General features: G+C 39.1%; 1 protein-coding gene across 4 annotated transcripts in view; it reads right to left on the bottom strand.

Annotated features, from left to right (window-relative positions):
* MYZAP (myocardial zonula adherens protein) overlaps positions 1–22,007 on the bottom strand; it is a 53,082-nt gene that overhangs the window by 21,606 nt on the left and 9,469 nt on the right. For all 4 annotated transcript variants that reach the window (XM_071441623.1, XM_071441625.1, XM_071441626.1 and 1 more), the window contains exons 3-10: positions 16,329–16,487; positions 13,930–14,022; positions 11,460–11,573; positions 10,445–10,597; positions 7,612–7,737; positions 6,627–6,755; positions 4,759–4,844; positions 2,513–2,618 (exon numbers count right to left, since the gene is read on the bottom strand). In XM_071441623.1, coding sequence (XP_071297724.1) covers positions 2,513–2,618; positions 4,759–4,844; positions 6,627–6,755; positions 7,612–7,737; positions 10,445–10,597; positions 11,460–11,573; positions 13,930–14,022; positions 16,329–16,487 — 966 coding nt within the window. The remainder of the gene's footprint in view (positions 1–2,512; positions 2,619–4,758; positions 4,845–6,626; positions 6,756–7,611; positions 7,738–10,444; positions 10,598–11,459; positions 11,574–13,929; positions 14,023–16,328; positions 16,488–22,007) is intronic.

Here is a 22,007-nt window from a genome sequence, read left to right as displayed (position 1 = left end):
AGTGTTTCAGAAAGCAAGATTTCTAGCTTTTGAATTATTTGGTTATTCTTTCTCAATTATTTAAATGCAAGTTATCAATATGATTATAATACCCTCATAAACCCTAAGATGGCATGTTACTTTACAGATACCAGTAATGAAAATAGTGCAATGAGTAACAAGGCAGGTTTTCACTACACTTTTCTTGATATTCCTTGCCATTACATTCTGCAATCAGTTAAATTTAGTGTAGGGAGGATGTGTGTTTAAATATACCCTGATGAACATGTCTTCCGGGACTTAAATAGTAGTGCAATCTTCCCTATTTGCTCTAGCAGATATTTTTAGTGCTGCTGCTCACTACTTTTCAACCTAACTTCAGAACAGACTCTTCAGATAGCATTCCTTTTCAATATTTTTGTTGCCAACTTTTCAGCTTCTATGGCATAGTTAATAAGTGTTTGCTTAAAATAAACCAAAAAATACTTATCTAATATGAAGAAAAAATACAAAATCATGAAAAGCACCACATGCTTGGATAGTTGAGGACATACATATCTGCAATGTTTTTTCTCTTGCCCCATGGTGAACAGCTACTCTTCTCCACATTATTAAAACTGCTATTTTTAGGCCATTATTCAAGAGTCTAGTTTAAAACATGGCATGCCAACTATATTATGGATATTTTCTCAAACACAGTACAAACACAAGCAACAAACAGCACAAAATTAAGAAAGAAAGAAACAAACATTAAATGCCTGATGTATTTGGTACCACCTGACCTGATCAAACCTCTGGTACAGGAGTCTTTAGCTAGCTCACTAGTGAAAATATAGATGTAGCTACACAGGTGTTCATGCAGAAGGAAGCTGAATTAAAATAAAAATTAAAACACACAGGAACTAAAGGAAAGAGCAAAAGTATCTCCCCTATGGCTAGGTGGCAGTCAAGAGTGATAGAGGTTTAACTGAATCTGAAAAGCAGGCAGTTAGACAGCAGTTAGAAGCAGACATGTTTGACAATTAATAGTGACTTGGTCACCTAACATTCATTAAATAGGATAACCAGATGGTCTAGAAGGGCTTTCTGTGTATATCAAGGCACCAGGAGAGATACATTACAAGCATTACAACTAATTAGCAAGCTAAACTTACCCATTAAATCTAATATTAATGAAATGATAATCATTGGCTCAAGCTTTATATGTGGTTTTATTCCAGAACAAAAGATAGAGCTGAAAGGACTTGTTATACCAATGCAGCCCACTAGAGGTCAAGTTACAACCAGAAGTTTAAAATATATTTAGTAATAAAGGGCAAAATTTAGGCCACCGTCCTCATGTATTACTAGATTCATTCAGGGTGCCACATATATCACAAATACTTCAGAAAAAACTCTGGTGTACAGAGATACAAAGCAGATTAAATAATTGTTCCCATAATCCATTAATTAGATGGATTGGATTACTGGACTGGATAAACTTTCTTTATTAAAATGCCATGGTATGAAGACTGTAAGTTCTGTTTTAGACCAGCTAGGATGCTTAAAAACAGTGATAATGGTGAATTAAACTAAAACCAAAACCTCAAGATATGTCTGATACAACAGAAGAACTTTAATCCCTCTGTGTAAAATACACTAGCATCACACATGTGATCATACAGAAGGGCTGCATCAGAATCTTATAAAACAAAGCATATGTAAATACATATAAATACAAATGCAGAAAGAATGCCTTCGATTTGAGTGGTTTCTAAACATTTGATATCTTGAGTGTATGATGTCCAGATACAAATCAAAGGTATCTCATGAACACCCATCGTCTGTACAGTAGGAGGCTTGTCTAATAGAGCTGTCAGCTTTGTAAAGCTCCAATTTAAACTTATCTATTTCCCATGACATTCTTCCCACTTGGACAAACAGAAATGTTTGCAATTACAGCCTTCTGACCACAGAACAGTTTCCTGACACACAGGTAGCCTGTAACCTAAAGCATTTATCCTAAGCAAAATTCCACTTAAAATTTTACAGGAAATGGCAGCAGCTAAGACAATGTCCCCAGACCAGGGTAAGAAGAGATGAGCAGTGAGAATCTGTGCTTGCTCACCTATTTCTGTGAGGAATCATATTAAACAAACAAAAGAACCCAAGCAAAATCTCCCAAAACCAGAAGAACAAAGCAATAAACTCAGCTTTTGCCTTCCACTTCTGTACAGGAAGGAGACCATTAATGACTAGAGTGCATCATATCAGAGGTACCCTCTGAGCTGGAAGTTGTGTTGCATTTCCTGAACACCCATGAAGAGGTACAGAACTAGTGTCAGCCTAAAGATCACAATATATAACCCACAGCCACTGCAATAAACTGCTTTCATCTACTCTTTCTGCTTCACTGGCTCCAGATGCTTCATTCAACTTCCACTGCAACAAAGGTGGCAGAAAGCAACTACACAAAGAACACAGTTCTCTTTGGATTATGTACTAAAAGAATCAGTGTTCCCCAAAGACTCTGAGTTGTTTTACTACATCTCACCTCCTCAACCATATGCTTGACTTTCTTCTGCTGGCAGTGGACCATGTCATCCAGATGCTTGATCCGCTCTCTCAGGCTGGCTGCTACCTCCTCCAAATGCTGTGACCTGGCAAAACATGCAAAGGATCAGGCCTGTAAGTGGGGAGCTATGCAGTATAAGCAGAACAAGAACCCCCACAGTCCACCATAAATCAGGACAGGCAGGTCAAATTGCCCTGACAGATGTCAAATTGTCCAAAGTACATTTTAATGTGATCTTAGTCCAAGTGGCTGTCTCCACCCAAGTTATCTCACCTTTGTCTTGCATACTGACATGCTTACTCAGAGCCTGAAGTGCTGACAATTAAACAATGTGACAAAACTCATCTCAAGGTGTGTTTCCCTTTAGTGAAAGGTTTTTACACAACTAGATCTTTAGCTTCAGAGAGACACATTTAGGCTGACTTACTACTACCTGCAAATATTTTGGAAATGTATGCGAAACAAAAGCCAGGAAGCAGGTCTGCTTTCAAAACTGTCTTACTGCAGGGGAGCCTGGAGTCAAGAATTTGGCAGAGCTGCCAACAGCAGCAGAATGCTAACTGGAATAGTATTAACTCCTCAGCAGTCAGCAGGAATGCTATGAATGGTTTAAATTTGTCCATACAACTCTTCAGATAGATTCTGCATTTCTTCAAATGTGTTTAATACAGAAAGTGAACTCCCACAGAACTCCTGCCACAAGCTGGTTTGGCAGCTTGTCAGAAAAGTAGCTGAAGAATATGCAAGGAAACTGGAGTGAAGCTTTTTCATAAGTTTTTGTCTCTTTGGCCATGGGAGTCTCCATTTTTATCTGAATGTCCAATTCTTAAAATTTGTCAAAGAAAGCAATTTCTCGCTTACAAAATAAACTGCTGTACTCCCAGATTCAGGACTGGACAGAATTTGAGAATGGAGGAGGGGAATCAAAAACAAAAAGGCTTTTTTCATCTTGGTCTGTGCACAGCAGAAAAAAAACTGTTAAAGCTGCAAATAGAAAAACCATTCTAAGACAAAGCAGCAGATGGCAAACTGTAGGACGTGATTCCAGTGAATGACTGAATTGTATCCTGTTTCCCCCAAAAGAGTCTCTATTAACAGTGAAGTACTCTGCAGAAATATAACAGCAGCACTTTGACAAGGACTCAAAAAATTCAAAGCATTGCTGCAGGTTTTTCAGTTGTGTGTATTAACATCTCATAAAACTTTAATTTATATTTTAATTGCAATTCTAGCACATATTTTGTATCTCGTTGGAAAAGTCAGAATCTTAAGCATTGATAGCAATGGAGAAATGGAACAGACATCCTTCCTAAGGTGGAGCTTGAGTGTCTGATAACGTACAGATAGGTAAAGACAATTTAAGAATAAACCAGCATCATCTAAACACAGATTCATTGCTTGCATGGCATAGATTGCAACTGTGAGCTTGCCTGCATTGCACAAATTCCTGCCTGAACATTGCCTTTACCCTTTTACTGCAGCATAACTTTTCACACTGAAAAGGATTCACTGAAGCAAGAAGTGTCTGTGTTATTCAGAGGTAAAGGAAAACAGCAATTATCTTTCATCTCCATATTCTATGTTGTATGTGAGCGACATCTGTTCATTTGAAGTTATTATTTTAACAGGCTGCTGTGAAAAGCCATTCTTACTCTGAAACCAGAGAAGCTGGTCAAAGATCAATACAAGACACTGAGAAGCTCTCAGCAGGGATCTCCTTTCATGTTTATGCTTCCCAAAGAACAGCAGGAAGCCCAAAACCTTAAAACTTAATTTCTGGGTGCCACAGAACTGTAAGTAGTAATCAAGCACTGTTATTCAGTCTCTGGTTATAATTCATCTTTACCCACTGAAGCAGTGTCATATAAACCTTTGAGTTTAGGTAGTGAAAGTATTCATAGTCAGGATCATACTCTTCTGAATTTGGGAATGCTTGTTTAAGAAAAATGCAAGCTATAGATATGTCACAGCTTGTTCCACCTACAATGGACTTCGCACATTTGCAAACAACTTTTCAGAAAAGATGCATGAAGGTGGTCATTCTTGCAAAAAATAATTGTCTTGATATTTTACATGTCAATAAACCTACATTCAGATGGACAATCCCTACCCCCTACCACACTGCAGTTTTAAAGTTAGAAAAGGCAAATTCAGATGTCTACAAAAACAAAAAAACCTACATTTCCTAGCAATAGTAGAAGTTCCACAGGCAAGTTATATCTCACCTTTCACTGTCAGAGTTGTTTTCAGATTTTGCTCCAGATATTTGTAGTTCATTTAATTCAAGTTGTTTTTTCAGCTGATGACGTTCCTAAACAAGAAAAGTTATCATTCAGTTCTCCATGTATAAAAGTGTAAAGGCTTCACAAAGCATATTTCATTGCAATTCAAAACATCATTTGTGAAATTAAAATAGAAACTGATTAAACAAAATTCATGTATTTCCTATAGCCAAAGAGGACAGAATACATAATAATAAAATCAACTTCCCAGCTATGCATAGAAACAAGATCAGTTTTCAATTTCCTATATGAAGATGTACGGTTGTACTTGAAACTGATTTTTTTTCAATAAAAAGATGAGTCATCAAAATCTTTAACTACATAAAGTCAAATTGTCCACATTATTACTCAAAAAAATCTCCCAATCCAAGGCTGAGCTAAAAGCTACTGCTGCATTTTCTTCCCCCAGAGTATTCCTGTTATTTTTAAGTGCCCACCAGCACAGTGCTTGTGAAGATCTGTGAGGACTTAGGGTCTGAGTCAAAAAAGTTAACAGAGAAGTGTAAGTGTGTTATCCACCTTGAGGGCAATTTAAGAGGCATTCAGCCTCACTGGGTGAGGATGAGCCAGGTAAGAGCAGATTAAAGAACTAAAGTGAAGGAACTCCTCTGTACTTGTGAACTGTACTGCAATCCTACATTCACTGCATAATACTTAAAAGCTGTAGGCTGAAGCCCAGATGAAGTTAATGGAGCCACTAGAGGGGCTATTATTAGGTTGAGTAATTTCTCAGTGTAATCATTAATTCTACAAATGGATTTGCAAGCATTAGACAAAAGGGACTCAGTGCACATTAGACTAACCACTCAAGCCAAAAAGACTGGCTTATAAAAATCTATTTCTCAGTAGATACTGATATTTAATATGTACGACAATAAAGTGAAATTAGTGAAAAAAACCCATTTCATTGGAAAGAGCAGAGGATTGTACTCCCTCCCCTGACTAAAACACTCTCTGCTCCTGTATCAGAGTATCAGAGATAGTGAGGCATGAATCTTTAAAGATGAGTTGCCTGCTATTGAATGAAATGAGAAATGCCAAAGTACATCCAAGACCATTTCACAGTCACTGCAGCCAAGGCTGCCCTTGAGCTCCACATTCCCCAGGAGCTCCTCCTTGGTGAGAACAAGGCCCAGAACAGCACCTCTCCTCACTGGCTCCTGTATCAACTGGAGAAGGAAGTTATCATCAACACATTCCAGGAACCTGGATTGCTTATGCTCTGCTGTTTTGTCCCTCCAAATGATATCAGGGTGGTTGAAAATCCCCATGAGGACCAGGGCTTGTGAACAAGAGGCTGCTCCCATTGTCTGTAAAGGGCCTCTTCCTTTCAGTCTTCCTGGCTGGGTAGCCCCTCACTCTGATGTCACCTGTCCCTGCCCTCCCTTTAATCCTGACCCTGTAGGTTCTTCATCAGCTTCTTACCCATCCCTGGACAGAGCTCTGTGCACTCTATGGACCTACCACAGCAACATTTCTAAGAGACTCTGGGATATTTATGATTATTACTTGATTAGGCTTAAGACACCTTGCACACTGAAGAGACACTGAATGGTTTTTAAATTCTCTCTTTAAAATAATGGTTCATTTCCTAAATAAATGCTGTCCTGTAAGGACTACCAAGAAGAGAGAACCACCTCCTCAACACAGGGTCTCTATGGCAGTCCAGGTGCATTTACTGATATAAATACTAAGATGCAAACAGCTCAGTATGCCACTGAACAGGGAGCTGAGCAGCAGAACAGTAACATCTGGAGTTTCCTCCATGCACTTGGTGCATTTCCTGTCAAGGCAGCAGTCAGCTCTCCTACCTCTTCCATGCGTTCAATCAGCCGGTCCAGCTCACCAATTCTCTGGTCTTTCTCCTGTATGCTTGTTTCTGTAATCTGCATCTTCTTGTTTGCCTCTTCAATAGCCTTCAGAAGCCGATTTGTTTCCTCCTAAACAACATTTACAGTCACATTAGCATCTATGGTATTAATGAGGAATATTTCTTCTTTTCGGATCTAGGGCAAGGCTAACAGCTCTTAAAGAGCTCAAAGCTTTTCACTACACCTGCTCAGAAATCTGCAAGAGTTATGACCCTGAGAGTGAATTATACAGAGCAAAAGATTAGGCGTACTTTGAAATACACAGGAATTAGTAAAGCATCATTATGACAATCCACGAGAAACTTTTACCCATTTCTTAGATAGCTGATTTCCCTTCCCTTTTCCCGAGGATGCTGTTGAATAACAGCATGAGAAAAACATGCTGCTCCAAAAGACAGCTTTCTAAACACCATAGCTGGCCATGTTCAGCTTTGTACTTTCCTTACATGTAAAGCAATATGAATAAAAAGGAGCATCTATCTTCAATCTCCATCATTATCTGACTCTATAATTTAAAAAAATGCAACAACTGACTGCTCATAGAAAGGTTTAACTTGGGGGTGGAGGGGAATTGGGGTACAGGAGAGTTCTTGCTCCAGTAGCATCCAGTGAAGTTGTTCCCTTTCTCCTTAAAATGTCACTTGTTAAAATTGGACATTATGTTTTCCTTTTTTAGAGAATCAAAAGTTAAAAAAGCCTACTTACCCTATTTCAGATTTTGAAATCTAGATTATCATTAATATTACTATGTTTGAATACATATTTTTCTTAGTCCTACAACCCCAAATGTTTGTAAAGTTTAGTAACTATGGCACAACTAATCCCAGAGACAGGAGTGAAGGAACTTGCATAGACTGTGGAGTATGAAGCGATTGAGAAACAACATCCAAGCTAAGCACTGCTCTTACAGACTGGCTCTACATACCAGGAGCATTTCTTTCTCAGCTTTGTGTTTCTGTTCCTCCTCTCGCATTTTTTCCTCATACTGACTATACAGCTTTCTGGTCATCTCTCTCATGACTTCAGCATTGGCTTCCTGTGATGATTCCACCTACGAGAGAGGAAGGTTGCCCCATCAGTAAGTACAGTATTGCTGGCAGCAGGAGAAAGAGAGTTCACATGATGAGAAAATAAGAGTTTGAGATTAAGCTCCTCCTTCTTATAAATCTGACATTGAAAAAGTAGATTTCCATTTGCATCAAGACCATTTACAGCATTCTGCCAGAATTCACATAATTTGAATCTGTAGAAGTTACTGTTCCATGAAGTTCCATGTTGTCTGAAATTAGCTCATTTAGTCACTGCTGATCCAAGATCAGGCCATGCCTCTTTGCTGAACCATTCCATAACAGCCTCCAAGTCACTTGGTTTGTTTCCCCATTGAAATGATATTGTCTGCCCCCATTCTACTGAAGCATGGACTAGACTCAACTCCTCTTTCTAAATGACCATGAACACTCAAAGCAATACTTTATTGCAGTACCTTCCCTGCAATCAAACCAAAAGTTAAAATTCTCAGGTGTGTGGAAGGGTTAATTTTTAACAACAGAACCAGAAACTTTACTAGAACTATGGGGAAGAGGGCAGAATGTCATCCAGAGACAGGATTTCCTGTGTTGGCTGAAAACACTGACTTAACCACACCCTCAGTAATTAAACACCAGATAGGATCTTCATAGCTTAGGTCCATCTACTATGTAAACCACAATAAAAGTGAAGTAAAACAGCTAGTACAGAACTTAGTTCTCCTCCTAGAGATGCTGTGAATCAGCCAAGGTTACAGTGAAATGCTATGGGTGCTACAAAAGTGACAGGAAGAGGAGACTGATCACCACACAACAGAGCTACAAAATACAGAGTTTTGATGATTAAGGTTTTGGGTTGGATTTTTTTTTTCTATTTCAGGGACCAAAAGGTTTAGTAAACCCTTGGGTACATCTTGCATGGCAGAAACAAGCTTGTTTAATACCCTGTAGAAAAACAACAGTGTGTTTCATTCTTTGAAAAGGGACAAGCCCTGAAGGACTCCACTTGTACTGCAGTTGTCCCCTCTGTCATCTCACCTAGGCCAACCCTGGGGCACAGGTAGTGACCTGCACTTCATGAGAGGGTGTGGAGTTAAATGAACCTTCCACATTTCAGGAAGCCTGAAAGAATTGTATCATTTAGAGAAAGCCAATCATCAAACCCCAGATTCCTTCAGATACACTGAACTGGAACAGGATCTCTGGCCTTTTATCTCCATCATTCCCTCCCTTACACCTTGAGCAATGAGGACAGTAAAAACAAGCATAAAAAAGTGGATGTATCAGGGCATCTGTTATAATACACTTAAGCAGCATCTCCACTCTAAGTTATTACAGATTTATGAATAAACCAAACCTCTTTAATAAGCCCCACAGGTGTGTTCTCCACCCAGACTGTAATCATGGTACACAGTAGTTACTGCTTTTCAACACTAACCTCCCAGATGCCACACCATCCCCTTACATTCATTCCTGGAATTAATTCCCAGAACTCTTGGCACCTTTTGAGACACAATTTTATATTTAACTGCCAAAGACAGTAATGAGGTATATTATTCACTAACTTGGTACTAAACCTGAAAGTGTGAGGGCAAAATTTACACTTTTGCTTTGTAAATGCAGGGCATGTACTCTGCAGAGCTTGACATGCTTGAAGTTAAACAAATCCTTATGCATTCAGTTGAACTGAGACTTAAGCTGCAGTTCCTTGCCCTTAGAAGCAGACATACCTTTCCCTGACTTGCTGGGACATGTCCTTAATATTATAATGAAGCCCAAATTTCTGTTTTAAATCTTAATTGCATCATCTTTGCGTCTGTTACTTGGTTTTTCCCTCTTTTTATTTCCTGCTGACAACAACAGGTGCAAAATACAGCTACTTTTACAGCCTGTAGAGCTTCACTGTGAGAGGAAAGCAGAACATGAAATGCACTTGTTAAACCATTTATCATTAAACATGAGTGCTAGTCACTAGCAAAACAGCCAGAAAGAAACACCTTCTCTCACAAGATCAAACATGAATGTAGCTACAGTCACCTTAATTTCAGAAACTTTATCAAAAATAGAAACAAATTTTTCAAAATTTGACGAATTCTGATGTAGTGCTATATCCCAATTGGTCTACTTTGAGCAAAACAGAGACAAAGGTTTCCAGCAGGGAGAGGGTGTTGTTTGTTTTATTTGGGTTTTTGTGGGCTTGGTTTTTTTGAGATTAAAGGAATACATTTGGCTGATGAGGGGAAAACATGGTCAAGCTTTCTGTCATATTAAACCTTGCAGTTTGTGCTTTATTCCCTTGCATTTCTCTGAAATAATAGCTTAATTCTCTCTTGAAGATGCTCGCTGTTACCTGCTGACCACATGCTCACAAGACTTAACAGACTACCTATTAAAAATGGTGCAACACCAAAGAAACTCAACACCAAGAAATTCAGGTAGCAATGTGCAGAGTTGTAATATTCTTTCACTTAATAATTATGGACACTAATAAAATTTTCACCTGCCAACATCTCTGACTCTTATGTTACATCCCAAGTTATGGGAAGACTGCCTGTCGCCAGCTGAGATTCTTTGTTATTAAACCAGTATTGATTCACAGGAACAAGGGAGCTCGAGGGCATGACAAGGGCATGAAGGATGAAGAGCCCTTTACAGATAAGGCCAAGGAATTTATTTTAAATCCACCTAATGCCCTTACTGTGCAGTATTTTTAGGGGAGTTTGTATACCTCACCTTTAACTTCAGTAACTGATTTTCAATTTGTGCCGTTTCCAGTTGCTTTTGCTTCTCTCTCAGCTTTTCCATAGATTGCTCATGTGTATGTTTTAAATTCCTTATTTGTTCCCTTATGTCTGTGTTCTCCAATGTAACATCCACTAGAGTTTTCTAAAAGAAAGAGGCAAAGCACATATTAAAAATCAGAAACCATTTGATGAATTAATATAGGCAAGATGTTATGAAACAGCACATTTAAAGAGCTTTCTGACATATTAATGCAGAGTGAACAGTTTTGCAAGTTTTAACATTTAAAATTATGGCTTTTGTTTCTCCTAAGAGGTGTTTCTGTGAGGAGCATACTCAGTGAAATCAAGCCCTGGAACACTATTAAAAAAAAAAAAAAAAGGGAACATGGATACATTTCAGCATGAATAATCTTCCCTTCTCTCTGAGGGCCATGCCATACATACAAAATGCAGTGAACTGAAAACATGAAAGTAATGTACAAGAGCATAACATTCTTGTTACATACAAGAAAGCAGGGACGTTAAGTTGTTCAGCTCAGATACATGGGAATTTAGAAGTCTTTAAAAATTAAAATTCATTCCCACGTCATCCCTCCCCCTGCATCTCACAGGTATGTAAAATCTCACAAGTGTCTGGCACCCAAACATGCCACTTCATTTCTGTTACCAGCTGAAGGCAGAACTAAGTCAGGAGATGCACCATTTTGCACTATACAGACCAAATCACATTTTCACCTTAGATCCTTCACAGAGCCATGATTTGTGGTATTAGTCTGCTGCATATCAGTATCTCATTATTGCACATTATTTTTAATTTTTTTAAAAACAAGAACTTCTGGAATGTTTTTCTTTGTTTCCTAAATTAGGTGCTTTAGATATCCAAGACAGTACTTCATGGTGTTCTTAGTGTTAGAATCTGTATCTGTCATCCATGTTTTCTGTGTGCTTTGAAATCCAAGTTAGCAAAGGCAGCTGTGAGCTGGGAAGCAGCTGTGAAGATGTACCTGCAAGTCTATTGATGCTGATGTCAAGGAGCTGTTCATTTCGCTAAAGCTATCTAAGGCTGCAGCCTGCACTCGCACATGATTCTCTAAGGATTCCTGATGAGCATTTGTCACCTGAGCAGGAAAAAAGAAAAAAGTTTTATATAGTTTATGATCAAGTTTACCTATTCTTTCCAAGAGAGCTACAGAAGAAAAAGATGCCACGGTCGTTTTCACAGTACTAGGATGCTTAAAATATTCAGGCCTCAAAGTATATTCTTACAAACAAACAAACAAAACTTAAAATCCAAATAATCTAACAGAAATAAGGCATGAGTATCTAAGTTTATTGTTAGTCTGCAATCACTGTATAAGCTGTTCTTTTTGAAAGGACAAGAGGACAATTGGCAGCTGTCTATTCAGACAGATTATATACACAGAGCGGGCAGATAGTAAAAATTCAGAGTGAAAAGCAGAAGAATGCAAGAAATAAGGAAATCTAGAACTGTGAATTGTAGAAGAGCCTTAATTAAGAAGGAACTGACTAATCAGGTACATAGAGAAGCAACATCAAGAAGACATAAGGATGAAACAGTACAAAGCAGGAAGGGGAAGCCAGAGGGCTTTGTTGTGTTAAAATTAGTCATTTTTGATAGGTACTCACACACATGCTTAAAAACTGAGAGGGGAGAGGGGGAAGACACAAAATTACATCATTCAAGAAGAGACCAAAACTCAAACAGTGTAAACAATTGTGAATGATTCAATAATAAAGAGGAAAAGAGTGTTACTAATGAAAGCCAGCCAGCTCACATTCTTAGATGGACCAGATTTGCTTCTTGATAAAAAGAGAAGAACACCAGGGACTGATACAGGGGACAAGTGTGCAGTAACCAAGCCATACACAGACTAGGTCAGCATAGGGAGTAGAGGCCAAATAGTCACTGTTAATCTTCCATAAATGCGTGCTCATGTAAAACAAACGAAAGCAAAAATGCTTTGGATGGATTAAGAAAGTTACAAGGGAAGAACTTGTGAGAAGAAGCCCAGGGCAGGATACTGGAAGAGCAAATTTCAAACAAACTTTATGAACAAAAAGTTGTTCTGGAAATTGGAAAGATAAAAGCACAGTGATTGAAATCTGAAGCAAAGAGTATAGAAAGGATTTTAAACAGGATTCGGAAATAGCACAAAAGACAACAGTCATGTAAAACCAAAATCAGCTCCCAAATAACCAACCAAACAAAAAGCTCACATTATTAGGAAGAACAACACTTGTGCTTCTTTCAGGCAGTCTAGAGTACTAAAAAAAAGGGAAGGATGTCTCCTAATGTGCCATTTATGTCAGAAGGAAGCTTCATGAACTGCTAATTTGCTGGAGAACTAGATATTCTGTCAGAGCTGGTCAGAAACCCTTAATTAAAGAAGAATTTCTGACTCATGCAGGATTTCTACTGGTCTGACAGAAGTTCTGGAAGTGCAGGATATCATCACTGCTATTCAGTAAAGATCAGCAGCAAAGACAAGAAAGCTGCACCTGAATCAGCATTTACCACGTGCATGCTGGGTGGAGAGAGTCTTGTTGGCAGCATTGTGACTATTTAACAGTTTGCAGAAATTGAGTTTTTTCTCTCTCTTCCTCTCAAGTCAGGGAGATTTTTTTTTCCTATTTTTTGAGACCAGTTGCACAGAATGAAAGTAGCAGTTTATAGCAAGTTCTGATTTTTGTACCTAATACAGCATGCAGGGAACTGACAGCCTCCAAATGAGGATGGCAGAAGGGCACAAGTCAAGGTCCCAGTCCCTTGAAATCAGAATACTTTTAATCGCCAAAGCTTCCTCTGAATCAGGGCTGTGAAAATCAATGCTGAATATAAATTCAAAGCAAGTTTTCAGGGGGATTTTTTTGGATCAAACAACTTAGCAGTTTAATATGAAGGCTATTTACAGAGTGCAACAGCTTTTACTGCTAAAGCAGCATATCAGAAGAAAGACGGGTCATTGAATGACCATTGAAATGTTCCATTAAAAACCAAAAGGTAAGTCATTTTTAGCACTTTAATACCAACAAATATTGCTGCTTCTTTTACTTAGTGTTTAAACAACAGAGTCAGTAAAACAGAGCAAAGTGTTGAAATAACTCCAAGTTATCAGTTTTTCCTAATTATCAATTTTATTTGATTCACCTGCAAGCTGTTACATCCATCTCCATTAATTACCAATACACACTGGCAATGATATCAAAATCATTCTTTTATTTCCAAGAATTTCCAGCCAGTTAGTAATTTCATATGAAAAAGCATCCCTGTCCTGCTTTACCTTCCTGGATGGAAAAATAAATAACAAAAGAAAACTACAGATGTCACATAAACCAGTGAATTGGAGTGGTTTGGGTGATTAGTTCTGTTCTGCTAAAGCAAAAGAAAAGTTTCTAGATAACACTGGGACAGTTTTTCCCATATGCTTTCCCTGTAAATGAATGGGTACTTACTTTCAGTTCATTTGTAAGCTGCTGTATTTTTCGTTTCATTTCATCATATTCACCATACATTTTCTTTCTTACTTTTTCCAGAGTTGCTCTCACCTGGTGTCAGAAAAATCAAATGCCTTTATCAAAATTTTGGATTATACTGTTCATATAGTATAACGTGTAGGACATGATTTTTTTTCTCTATGTTTTGCTTACTTTCTGTAATTTCCATTGTTAATCTACCACTGCATAACAGCAATTTATTCTCAAGAAAAAGACAAAAACTTAAGTCTCAAGACTTGTCTGCATAGGGATGATACAAATAACTGTCACTATGAGTAGTTCCAAACCTCTCTGTACATGCTTAAACACTTGTAAATTAATAATTTAGATAAGTTAATTTCAATTAAAAATCCATAAGTCATTCTAACCTGATTACTAAATGTCTTAAAAGTAATTTGATCATATATTGTTTTATTTCTGAAAAAGGCATGGACTTAGTGTACCTCCATACTTTTAAAAGTGGCTGGTTTCCCCTGGGTATCCTTTGCAGACAAACACTTTTAATTTCAGTCTTTTAGACTTGTATCGAACTAAACAACAAACTAGCTTACATTTACCAATGCAATTTCAAATCTGAAGAATGGAGAACTCAATTTGATTTCAAGAACTATGGATGCAAATTATTCTTTGCCTTTCTAAGAAAAAAAAACACTCGAAAACCCCACAAGTTGGCCTCCAGTTTGGCTTTACATGCCATTGCAGCCATGTTTGCCTACAGCTTACATAATTCAATCTCTTTTTTTTCTCTTCCTCACCTCTACCAAGCACAGGCTGATTGCAGATCATTTAGGTCAGTGAGTTTACTGTGTCTGCACAGTGGGGTGAGGGCAAAACTTCAGCAGGAGATGTTTTTAGCAGCTGTGCATAGAATCCCCCCCCTGCCTCCCAGAAAGAGGGGCACTGGGCACCAGAGCTATGCAGGGAGTGCTCCCTACCCACAGGCTCCCTTTGGGGTGGGGAAGAGGGGAGGGAGCAGATTCCTGCCCCGCACCTCAGGAAAGCAGCGCTCGCCCTGTGCCTCCCCACGCACAAGCACAGGCACACACCCTCCTGCAAGATGCAAATTTGACTCAGGCAGAGGAAGCTGTCAGCAGCTCTGACATGGCCCATCATTTTTGGTCTATCTGAGTCAGCAAATAGATGGCACAAGCTGAGGACTCTTGTGTAAAACTCTGCTTTTAAAGACAACACTACTCTAGCAGACCAAAGACCACAAAGGCTTCCAGAAGATGAAGAGCAATGTCTCCTCCCCTGTCTTTCCCACTTCTTCCTGAAACCATCAGTACCCTGAACGCACAAGCAAGACATGTAGTTCACCTGGTGTGCTGTGTCCCTCCATAAAGGACAGACAAGGGCAGGGAGATGGTCCCAGCCCAAGCAATCCCCAGGTACCACAGACAGTGCAGTTTGGGGAGCTGGCGCTGCTGTGTGCCAATTCACCTGCCCCTTGACACCACCCCAGCAGGGCAAAGAAAATACCTAGGCAGGAAAACAGCAGCCAAGGCAGCTTGTGTGCCTCGGCAGCACCACAGCACTGACAGACCCTGCCGGTCCCTCACCTCAGCAACACTGGGAGCCGGCGAACTGGGAGTAGCCAGGGAGAGAAGCAAGTGCTGATAGCCACAGAGCAGGCAGGCAAGGAGCACACATGGTCACAGTGCTTTACACTGCTCCCCTGACTCAAGGTTCCTCCCTTCTTTATCAACTCAGTTTGCACTTGAATCAGTGTAGCACAATAAGCTCTGACCAACAGCCTCCTGGGTGGGGAAGGTGGATGGAAAGAGGTCAGATGATTTGCCCTGAGGTAATTAGGGTGTTACTGCCACAGTCTGAGAGCCAAAGACCGATGGGCAAAGAGATGCTGAGTTTCAAGAACAGAAAAAATTCAAGCAGGATCAGAAATGCACTTTTTGTTTTTCAGGCAATCTTCTGCCAACGGTGATAAATGAGCAGGCACAGAGAAAGTAGTACAAAGATCCTTATTAGGCTGACTATTTTAAGGCCACCCCAAAATATCCCCAAGTGACTTTACTATGTCACCTAATTTAGAAGCCTTTTCAAAACTGGGGATTTTGGGGTTGGGGGAAGCAGAGGAAGAGAGACTTTATCCTTTCAGGTGTCTCCTTACATAGCTTCTTCCATCAGCAAGCACAGTTCCCAGGTACAGAGCATGCTTTTTTCCCAACTCAGATACTACCAAGGCCAGCCTCTAGCTTCAGAGTAGGTTCCCAGTTCAAACTGAGATGTTGGGCTAGACATCAGTCATCCCATTATATTCTCACAGCTCTACATATAGGGAAATATATGGATATATGGAAAGGGTATTTAACAAATTTTGAGGTGAAAGTGTAACTCACTTCTTTAATGTAATTCATCTCCTCTTTCAGCTGATCAGCTGACCAGCCATAAACCACCATTTCTCTCTTATGGTTGTTGTCGGTTCGGTGCACAACACCATATACCATCCCATGAGAGAGCTTCCCTGGAGACATCCCATTTGGAACATGGTAGAGCTCCTAAAAATTAAAAAAAAAAAAATCAGTACTAGAATAAAAAAAAAACCAAAACACCACGGTAGAGACACCAATTATAGTGAAAGAACAACAGTACATATGAACACTAACTCCCAAACATTTTGGAGTCAACCTGTCAGCCTTCATGTTTTAGGAAAGAACAATGACCAACTTCTAATTGATAAAGAATACAGAGATGTGTAATTACCACTGCCTTCAATGGAAGTCGTGCAGGCACAGCTAGAGATAACAGGCTGATTTGTACAAGGAGAGGTAGAGGCATGTAAGAAAAGGTTAAACTGGCTTATTTTCATTCACCACCATATGCTACTTTTCTGCATTCCTGCAGAACACTGTCAGGTCTCTAGTACCCTCCAAACTCTTGCAACCAAAGAAGTATCCCTCATTTCCCAAACTCCCTGCTGCAGGAAACAAAAATTCACAAGTTTACTCAAAAAACATAGAAAGTTCTAAGAAACTGAAATTAAAACATTTAGGCAGTGCTCTTTAAAAGAGAAAATATCTGTTTCTCTTGAAGATAAAGCAGAATTTGGAAACACAGCTGTTACTGATAAGCTTTGCACATTGCGTTTGAAAGGTCAGTTCTAGAGAAAAATCAGGCATAGATTGTTTTACTGAACTTACTTCTTATGCTGGATATATCAGATACAGGCCCACTTGAGGACATTTATTACATTGACCTTAGAATATGTTTTGGTTTATTTTTTTTTATTCTAAGCATTGTCTAAATACCCTCTTTGACACCAAACAGAGGCTTAAAGAGACAAAGCTCAGCATCTTATGTCCATCTGCAGCTGCCTCCTAGAGACCTCCAGTCCTTACCATGACAGTGAAGAGAGGACACCATCTGCAGCCTAAAGCAGCAGCACTCTCAGTTTTTAGGAGCCAAACCAACACAACTATGTTGGCAATATAAGAATAAATACTTCTTTAGGTAGGGGGGAAATTAACAGGAAAACTTACTTGCATTAAGAAAAATTGACAGACATTTGGTTTCTATTGTGTCCTTCCCACATGGCACTGACTGATTTTCCTCAACACTGTAAATCCTACACCCTCTTCTTTATCACATCATTAATAGTTTAGGCATGTTGCTGAAGCTCTGGGTGTGTGTGTGCAGGGCTGGGAGGGGAACAATCACAGAGCAGACACCCAATAAAGAACATTTCAGGCATAGACCAACAAAGATGTAAGCCTTCATTTGAAAAGAAAGCTTTAAAACCACTTAATGAAGAAAACATTGGGCAACCAGCCCTACCTATACATGATGTAATTTTGCACTTTGAAAACATTTTATGCAAAGCTTCATATCCTCAAAATGAGATGTTTCATAATTATGTATTATTGGGAGTTTTGTTTTGCTGTTTGGATGTGCACAAACAAAATTTCTACACCTCATACTTAGAAATAGAGAAATACAGAAACCAGATGGGGACATGGCTCAAAAATATTTTGTGTTTGTTTGCTTCCAGGGTTGTACAGTTTCGTTCAGAGTTCATTGCAGCTCCTCCCCTGCATCTGGAAAAAGGGATTACACACAAGTTTCCATCTTCCTGATAACAGAATGAATAATCACTTTGATTGTTTAGAGGTTACCAAGGCACCAGACACAGAATTCATAAATCCATACCCTTTGCCCATGATCACCCATTTTTAATGAGCTGAACAGCTGAATACCAGCAATACCAAGGTTCTTTGTGCCTCTGAAACATTAGCAGAATTGTCTAAAGTGCTATTTGCAGAATTCTGGCACAAAAATTCTGACCAAGTTTCTTATTTTTAGAATAATATGAACACATTCCTAAGGAATGCTTTGAAGGATGCCCCCTCTCCCAGTCCCCCCACTCCCCAAGAAAGACCTACAAATTCACACCAATGGGTTTGCAGCTGGAGAATCACCCATGGCACTTACATATGTATTTCAGAGATGAACAGACACTTAAATTTCCATTATAATGGACAGTACATGCAGGATTAGGTACACACAAAGGCAGACTGGTTACATGTCTCTTGCAACAATGCTAAACTTGCCTGTTATCTGTATGTGCACAAGCCTCCTAAGATGCCTTTGTTACTTTTCTTTCAGAAGATTAAAGGACTCTCCATCATCTGTTGACTGTTCCAGTTCTATGAGCTACTTAAAATACAGGATATTGTTTTTATCCTCTCCTTATTCTTCCTTTGTATCACAATCCCCAGACAAGTGCCTGTTAAAATTTCAGCTCTTGCTTGTTTTAAAGATGTGTGAGCCAACAGCTACAAAGGAACTGTTCTCATGTTTCCTTAACCTTTTTCATTGCTGGTCTATTCCAGCCATGCTTATCTTCTACTCACCCTTTTCTGTTTAGTAACTGAATTTCTTCTCAGTGACCACTAGTTTCAGGGTTCTATATAAGTAGCCCAAAAAAGGGCTCACCTGATGCAGTCTCCTCTTAGGAGAAAGGTTACAATCAGAAAACTCCTCTGAATGCAGGGTTGAGATGGTTGCTTTGTTTATTGACTACTTTTTCAACACAGCTTTGCCTCTAAACGAGGCCTTGCTGAGCAGCTCAGTTCTCAAATATCTCCACAGAGCTGCAGCAGTAAGCATGCACTGAGTATTCTTCTGCCAGTCTGCCTCCTCTCAAGCCACTTTATCCACCTTTGTCTATTATTCTCCCTTCACTGTTTTTTCCATTTCTGCCTTGTTCTCTCTTCTTCCTCTGATACATCCTCTCTCCCATGCTTCCTCTTTCACAAATCCTGGATTTTCCACATGCTCAAGAACTACATAACAGTATTTTAAAGTCAAATACATCCCATTATTTTCCTCTGTGTCCCATACACACCCACTCCCAGAACTCAGATATTTTTCCAAGCAGGTCTTCAATGGTCTCCACTCTTATCTGCAGTGAGGCATCTCAGTGAAGATAACAGTGTAAGTAAATACATACAAGAATTTAGGAGCAAGTAAATACTGTAAAGCTAACAAGAATAGAGCTTTAAGATGGAAGGGTTCCTTAGATTAATCTACCACTGCTGTTTAAGGTCAAAACATCAGCCAAATCCCTTCTAATGTGAGGTAATGATCTGAAAAGGCAGAGTTAGCTTAACCAGTTTGTGAATATTTCTTTGCACCTATAGTCAGCTCTAGGACAGCCCAAGGTGACAGCAAGGGCACGTGGTGAGGATGAGCAGCCTCCAGGAATGTGTCCTGTCTGTGCTGCAGCAACAGACAGCTGCACTTGGTGTGCTCACACAGAATGCACCAAAGAAACACAGACTGCCTTCACCTAACTAATAAATATTTAAAACAGAAGCCTACACCCCAAGGTTGCAAAAGCCTTGATAATTACCATGCATCCTGTTTATGTCTCTGTCCAAGGAGGCAGCACAAGTAACATGAAAGAGGTGAAAACATTACAAACCTAAACCCTAAATTTAAGTTTTTAGCTGTTTTTATTATGGCCCATGGTTTAATTTGCATTACATAAACAACATTAGGGGATCATCTGCTTCCTAATCTACCAGTTTTATAAATGAAAGTCAGTTAGGCTTATATATTGTACTCCCTGCCCCAAAATTGAAAGCAAAAGCACAGAAGATACATCTTTTTTGAGAAAAAAGGACATCTAATGTATTGCCTAACTCAAGTCTATGTTAAGTATCCCTATGGCCTTAAAATTTTCCTGACTCATGATCTTCTGTTTACCTACACCATCAAAAAACTGTAAACAAGAATTATATCAGTCAAGCAAGGCTTTATCTTTCCATTAACAGCCACATTCCAGGCGTTTCTAAAACATCCAGTTATCTTTTACCTGTTCACTAGTTACACAAGGAACAAGAATACTGATGCTGTTACTGAGATTACATATTTTCTATTCAGTAAAATGACACATTTATAACATTGAGCTCACCAAGAAAAGTTACTGTGCTCTGACAAAAGGCAGCTCTGTTTTTATGTCTTTTGATATTCCTCTACAGCCCATAAAAATCATGTTACACTTAGGAATGTTTTACATTAAACTAGTATTACAATGGGGAAAACATGCCACAAAAGACATGAGTGTTCCTAAATTCATGAAGACTGCAAGAAGCATCACTGAACACATTCCAGCTTTGAAGCTGCTTAGGTGTTGAATTTAGGTGTCCATCTCAAAAGAGAACTGCCAGACATTATACAAAGTGATATCTAACCCCTGAAATCTGTACACAGAATGCCAGTGTTTACACATTGGGAAGATAAGATACAACAAATACAGCAGTAACCTCAGAAGTCAGTGGAATTCTTTCTGTATTTTTTACATAGTGCTGGTTTTAACAAAGGTGTTGCTTAATTAGTCTGAGTCAAAAATTAAGGGACCAGTGCTGGAGAGGCTGAGAAACAGTAACATCACCTGTAGCAGATGAACCACATTTTTTCAGGTACAAGTTCTGCTCTGCTGACAGGAGTGGGCTGGCAGCAGCAGAGAAAATAGCTGTCCTAGATTCCATGTGCACCACAGCCCCACACTCACTGCACTCATATTCTTGAACCAGGCCTGACAAAAGTTTCTGCTTGATTCTCACCATGATGTACAGAAGCAAATTCCCCTTCTGGCTTCTTTACAGCCTACTTTTTTTTTTTTTTTTTTTTTCTGGGGGGAAAAAAAAAGTTTGCTCTGCTTCTGTGTTCTTGCTTAGGAAGTAAAAAGAATTCCACTTCTTAGTTGTGATGCTTAAAAAACCAAGAACATTAAAGTGTTTGAGGATATATGCAGCCAAAGTACCAACCTGAGTTTAAGACTAAACACTGCTCAAACTTGGCTGAAAGCCACAGACAGTAAAGTGACACAAATTTCCAGAGTGTTATCTCATTTTCATTCTCTTGTCCACATATCCAAATGAAAAAGAAATGTCTGTCTATACATATCTTCACATTCTGCCCTCAAAAGCTTAGCTACAGCTTCCAATGACACTTTCAAATTTAACCATCACAGTGAATAAAGAGACTGATGGATAAAAACAAGCCCAATCCCAAAGAGGGACAATACAATTGTCTAGTAGCCCTTTATTATGCAAGACAAGAGAAGCTTCAGGATATGCAGATTTTGCATACAATCTGCCAAGCACAACATTCCTTTGTACTTCATGGTGAAGTAAACAGCCTCACACTACTGTCACCCATTGTCTGTCATGGACAGAAATAATTGAACACAATCAGAATAGTTTGTGATTCTCTCTACCTAAAGTACTAACAATTCAAACAAGCCAACCAACCAGCCTCTACCTGTGGGTTAAGTTCTCATATGCTTCTTTCAGGGTCTCATATCCTAAATGTGAGTATAAAAAATTCAACCTGACACAAACTCACTCCCCCTTCAGTTTCTGAGATCAGTTTCTAACTCTGTACCATCTGCCAGCCTGTCACAAAAGGCAGGGAGAGGCCACCCTAGTACAGTATTGCCTGCAGCAATTTTCTTGCAACAAAACCACCCAGATCCATAATTTCATTTTTAATCTCTTACACTAGTTCATTTT

This window comes from Agelaius tricolor, unplaced genomic scaffold (assembly GCF_023055355.1).
Source record: "Agelaius tricolor isolate 1412-34295 unplaced genomic scaffold, bAgeTri1.0.p SCAF_16, whole genome shotgun sequence".
Classification (NCBI taxonomy): Eukaryota; Metazoa; Chordata; class Aves; order Passeriformes; family Icteridae; genus Agelaius; species Agelaius tricolor.
This window is presented reverse-complemented; position numbering and strand designations above follow the sequence as displayed.